This window comes from Oncorhynchus mykiss, chromosome 1 (assembly GCF_057628025.1).
Source record: "Oncorhynchus mykiss isolate SJ-2025 chromosome 1, ASM5762802v1, whole genome shotgun sequence".
NCBI classification, from domain to species: domain Eukaryota; kingdom Metazoa; phylum Chordata; class Actinopteri; order Salmoniformes; family Salmonidae; genus Oncorhynchus; species Oncorhynchus mykiss.
In genome coordinates, this window is record NC_143022.1 from 21,460,298 (window position 1) to 21,466,605 (window position 6,308).

Here is a 6,308-nt window from a genome sequence, read left to right on the forward strand (position 1 = left end):
CGTTTTTACTCCCCCTAGAGCTGGTTGGGGTGTTTTCATGTGATCTAGAGCGTTGGTGACTGTAACTGTGCTACTGGCAACAATTTAATTACGCTTTTTTTTGCCTACGTTTACTGACACCGGCCATATTCTGTCTAGTTAAAGGTGAAATAAAAACATTATTCAACTGGTGTTGAACGTTCGTAAATTCATCAATTATTCAGCGCCCTGGCACGCAGACGAACGCTCTGAAATCGGCAAAGATAGCCAGAGCGAATTTACGAACGCACCCATAGTTACCTTCCTCGCTTGCTTCCTTCCTTGTTTTCTGCTCCCGATTGATAGGCTACAAAATGTAACATATAGAAAAATATCTCACCCATTTGTATGTGAAATAAAACAGATTGATGTACAGTTTTTGTTCCATATGGAAGAGACCTTTATTTAGTCAAATATACATAAACACCAGACGCAAGCACATGTTTTGTATGACAATGTAGGCCAACCCACGTTGAATTCACCACGAACAAAAAGCGACGTAGCTATATTTACATAGTGGATTGAATTAAACTAACACCTTTAAAAGACCTGCTGGGATTCAGTATGTCTTGTATGAGAGTAGTTGAATGGGGGGTATCGTTCATGTGCATAAATCATGGGAAAAAACTATTTGGAATGATTAATTGAAAGTAATTAATATAAAGCTAATCAGGCATATCGTACAAAAATAAAATTTCAGACATTTTATCAAAGTTGCACAATATCTAATGAACACTTCTGGTGAGCATATACAGTATAAGTAAAGTATTCAACGTTGCATAAGGCTACCATTACATTTCAGTGCACTTTTTTTTGGCATCCGTGCATTAAATTCTTCAATCTGTAAATAAGTCTCAAATTGCTCTATAAAGTTGGATTTGAGATGATATTGGTCCTCCTACTGGTAGGAGATATGTAAACATGCATTTCTGTATCAAGCTTTCAATGGTATGCTATACATACACCACTATAAATTATGCAGGACATTTTCAGCACTTAATTACAAGACTTGAGGAGTTATTTTTGTTCAAAGAAAATGTCTGCCAACATGACATGAATTTGGTTTATTTCCATTTCAGTGTTCCTTGATGAAAAGGCAGATGAACCAATTTGTTTGATTTAGAAGTTGGATGTGACATAAAATTACATACGCAACCACACTCCAAAAAGGCAATTCTACTAGAAAGGGGAGATAAGGCATTATAGCCAATCATACAAAGGCAACCTTTTCATAAATTCCACTGTCAACTCAATTTGACAACTTCATGGTTTGACTAGAGAGAAGCAATGAGAGCATCCTCCACCCTAGATATTGCAGTGTTTTATTAGAACCCCCCCACCCCACCTAACATTTAAAGATGTTAGTCATTCAGAATCAGTTTACATGGCGAGTTGCATTGAAGTGATCGGCAGGACAACCTTCATATTCACTTTTGCTTTGAATTGTAGTCTGACTACTGGATCAGGTCATAGTATAATCTAATGACAGAGAGAACACCGTGGCTGCAGCTAACAGTGAAACAAAGCACATGAAACCATTGGTAAATCCAATCTTCACCAATGTGCGTCTCTGCAAGTTTATCTTTTAGATCGTTTCAGATTTAAATTGATTTCAGCCACACTTTGGTGTATCTGTGAACCACAGGCTTAACAAAAAATAAAGATGCACAATTTTCTGAAATGTATCAGATCAGACAAACTTTGTCACTACCCACATCCCTGTTATTGCTCCTTTCATGCCACACTCAAGACAGGGACTCTAAGGACAGCAACCAGAAGCTTGTTTCATCTAAAAAGGGATACAGCTTGTCAAAATGTACTTTTTGTAACAGGTTAGGAGAATTGGGTTAAGGTTTTAAGAAAGGGGTTAGATAAAACGCTAAATATTTCAACCTTTGATGTCAATTGACAAGCTGTAGCTTATCTTGATATGACCCAGAAGTTCAGGACAATCTGATCCCTCACCAGTCCTTCTACAGGATTGGGTCACATGATCAGAGCCTGAATACCCCCCCCCCCCCCAAAAAAAAAAAAATCATATCACTTAGTAAAAGACAAGTTGAGGTTAGAGGATAGATAGCATACAGACAAACATGAGAAAAGTGAAAAAGGAATGTTATCTAGGAAGTCAAGGTTTCTAGGAGACTTCTAAAACACATGGAGGAAGAGACAGCAACAGCACAACACCCAGGAGAAAAGCAGATGGAGTGAGGAGTGGATGTGGGATGGTGATATTGAGGGTCACAGGCTTTGACAGCACGGTAGTTTGTTTCTTTGCCCATCGGTGGAGGGGGGGACACTGATGTCCACTACATTGTTGCCTGGAGACTCATCATGTGCTGATCTGTCAGCTATCTGCTTTTGTGATACGATTCGGTGGATTTCTGTGCAAAAAAGGAAGTTTCCATTACTCATTAAATATTTACCTAATACAGCACCTACTGCATTCATTCGTTAGAAATCACACAATTTGACTTAAAACAAACTAATGTAAATAGTCTTGAATAGTGGCTCCTGTCGCTTACCTGTGAGGATGTTCTTGAATGCCTCTTCCACATTAGTGGAATCCAAAGCTGATGTTTCAATAAATGATAGCGTATTCTTCTCTGAGGGATAAAAATAAAAATATTGAGTTGAGACAAACATGGGTGGCTTTTTAACCATCTCTGTCCCCAGAGTGAGCTCTCTCCTCCAGTGGTATTGTTGCAGTTTACCTGCAAAAGCACAAGCCTCATCTGTGGGCACTGCCCTGAGGTGGCGCAGGTCACTCTTGTTGCCCACCAACATGATAACGATGTTGTTATCAGCATGATCCCGGAGCTCCTTCAGCCAGCGCTCCACATTTTCATAGGTGAGATGCTTGGCGATGTCATACACTAGGAGAGCCCCGACTGCCCCCCGGTAGTACCTGATTGGGACAGAGCAAGCAGGTCAAAGGTTGTGCGATTCACAGAAGCATTTTTTCAGGATGGTTTCAACACTATCCAAATGTGTTGGTTCCGTAAAGGGCAGGTTACAGGAAGACGAGCACCCTCCTCCACTCACGCTGAAGTGATGGCTCTGTAACGCTCCTGTCCAGCTGTATCCCAGATCTGGGCCTTTATTGTCTTGCCATCCACCTGGATGCTGCGGGTGGCAAACTCCACACCGATGGTGCTTTTGCTCTCCAGGTTGAACTCATTCCGTGTGAAACGGGACAGCAGGTTACTCTTCCCCACACCAGAGTCTCCGATCAGCACCACTAGCAACAAAATACAAAAAACATAAGCACTGCCGTCTCACAGTGGAAAAGATGAGGGTTCAGCAGTGACTAGTACAGGATACATTTGTTTAGATTCAACAATGTCTAAATGAAGCCCAAAACTACTGAGCAGGTTTCTCTTGGTAGCTTGTCTGATGATTGGTGCTGATACTTAGGCAAAGTTATTTGTATCTAAGACAGAGATAAGTCGTCAGTCATAATTGTTATTCATGTCAGACAAGTGGTGACCAAGCTAACATTGCACAAGAAACGGTCTGCAATCTTTGGTCAGCTGGTGGTAATGGATAGCCTAGTTAACACAGTGCCAGCAGTGGCTTTGGCTTATACCATCCCAGCTGATTGTCAGACATTACATTAGCTAGCTAGTTAATTAGTTAGCCATTTGTTTTCAACTCCATGATATTAAAACTAACAATCTACAAAACGTTGAAAAGTAGTTAGCTTAGTGACTTTTTCTTTACATTGTCTGAGTGTAGCTAGCTAGTAAACTAAAGGGTGATGAGACGTTTAGCCACTTTAACTATGCCACTTTGTGACACTTTAACTATGCCACTTTGTTTACATACTCATTTACATACTCATCTCATATGTATATACTGTACTCGATACCATCTACTGTATCTGCCTATGCTGCTCTGTACCATCACTCATTCATATATCCTTATGTACATATTCTTTATCCCCTCACACTGTGTACAAGACAGTAGTTTTGGAATTGTTAGTTAGATTACTTGTTGGTTATTACTGCATTGTCGGAACTAGAAGCACAAGCATTTCGCTACACTCGCATTAACATCTGCTAACCATGTGTATGTGACAAATAAAATTTGATTTGATTTAGCAAGCTACCGATTATGCGCAGATGACCGCTTATTTGATAGCTAACAGGTTACATAGTTGGCTATCAGCTAGCTAGTTTGGCTAACGTGAACGTTAGCTAGCTGGGGAGACTTCCTCTCCTTTCAACTTCAACTAACGTTACTGCGAAAACATGTACATGTAAACTTTGACTACTACAGCACATGTGGGGCGTGTCTTACCTTTGAAAAGATAGTCGTATTCGTCGTCTCGGGTTCCCATTTTGAAGATTTCCGACTTTATGAAAGTACTTTACTACAAAAGAGAGCCTCCTAAATCCGTCTCGACCACTGCTCCGACCGGCAGTAAAACAGCCTCCAAAGGGAATATGCACATGAGCTGAGGGACAACTGCTTTGACCAATTAGAGGTGTATCTCTGTTAATTGATAGATACATTGACAAGTAATATCCTTCTCCATTTAATATTGACCAATGGCCATAGGTAGGGCCGTGATCAGAGGAAAACTGATAGCTTCCCATCATAGGTATTTATGAAATCTACATTCTAAAAAATGTGGATTGAGCAATAATCTTTTCCACCTTGTGAGTATTTCTGTCCATACATGCATTTGATGGTTTATGAAGGAGAGCTTATTATTGAAAATACAAACTAACAAAAATGGACTACAATCAATTATTTATTTGCCATGAAATCATTCTGATTATTTTAACAATTCTCATATTGTCAGGTACTGGGATTTCCCTCAGTTGTACAAGTAATTCAGTGGTCCCAAATATTTTAGCTGCTGTTGCTATGACGTCCGAAGTAAACCCTTGATACTCCTCTGGAATTCAACTAAGAGAAACAAAAATTCATAACTTACAATTTAGTGAAGAGTTCAGTTCATAGCTAGTCTAACATTATTAATCAAATAATTTGGTCGGACAAAAAAACAGAACAAGAAAGGGGAAACACTGGCCTACTTCTGTCATAATGAAGGCTCTAAGCTTTGATTGTGTCAAAGGCAGAAAGCAAAACAACAACAGGATATGATGCCATACAATTAGTAAAATATTCCTATTTTTAACTCAATGGTCTCTTTTATAATTTGGTGAAATGTTGTCCTATTAAAAAGTTCCATTGTTTTTCAGGGCCTTTCTACAAAGATGGTCAATGGACATCTACATACGATTTTCTTTGTGATAGCTTTACATGATTGGTTTTTACCTGACTGGAGGTTCTTCAGTCTTTTTTGGACTGTTAGTAAATGCTGCATGCCTTCAGAATCCTTCAACCCACAATGGGCGCTATGCCCAATCTTTTTCTCCCGTCCTTCAACCCACAATGGGCGCTATGCCCAATCTTTTTCTCCCGTCCTTCAACCCACAATGGGCGCTATGCCCAATCTTTTTCTCCCGTCCTTCAACCCACAATGGGCGCTATGCCCAATCTTTTTCTCCCGTCCTTCAACCCACAATGGGCGCTATGCCCAATCTTTTTCTCCCGTCCTTCAACCCACAATGGGCGCTATGCCCAATCTTTTTCTCCCGTCCTTCAACCCACAATGGGCGCTATGCCCAATCTTTTTCTCCCGTCCTTCAACCCACAATGGGCGCTATGCCCAATCTTTTTCTCCCGTCCTTCAACCCACAATGGGCGCTATGCCCAATCTTTTTCTCCCGGCCTACATATTGCCTGCGAATAAAAGAACACAAAACAATACATACAGGACTGTAATGGGTCAAAAATGTAAAAGCATAAAACCCCAGAACCTTCCATCCACTCTCCCAGGAGACTTAGGGGAGCGTGAAAATAAAAGATCTGGGCTAAATTATGAAATCTATGACAAGATGCTGATTAGATTACCCATTGGGATATGGAGAAGCAGGTCTCATAGAGAGGTTCCTCTGAGGCATCGTCACAGCAGAAGGGGAATGAGGGGAGGGCGATGCTCCACTTCTCCATGCTACTGCTCTATATTGTCTCCCTCTCATCCCCTTCTTCTTCCAGCAGCTGGTGACTCTGCAGAGAATCTAAACTGTCCACCTGCAGAAAAGAGGAACATAAAGCCAACAACTCAGTCATATTGTAATAATGATGCATAAATGCTCTGTTGCTTGTGTTTTGTGAAACCTCAGCTGCGCTTCTTCATGAGAACGGTCTACTGCAACTAAGGGAGCGTAACAAGACTAGTAGCAATACATTGAATATTGATCATATTTAGTCTG

General features: G+C 40.6%; 1 protein-coding gene across 1 annotated transcript; it reads right to left on the reverse strand.

Moving 5' to 3' along the window:
• Window positions 1–394: 394 nt before the first annotated feature.
• LOC110505628 (ras-related protein Rab-11B) lies at window positions 395–5,095 on the reverse strand. Its single transcript, XM_021585008.3, has 5 exons — window positions 4,321–5,095; window positions 3,064–3,259; window positions 2,733–2,926; window positions 2,544–2,624; window positions 395–2,402 (listed from the first exon to the last, which is right to left on the reverse strand). The coding sequence occupies exons 1-5, from the start codon at window positions 4,358–4,360 to the stop codon at window positions 2,260–2,262; spliced, it is 654 nt and encodes a 217-aa protein (XP_021440683.1). The 5' UTR covers window positions 4,361–5,095; the 3' UTR covers window positions 395–2,259.
• Window positions 5,096–6,308: the final 1,213 nt, after the last annotated feature.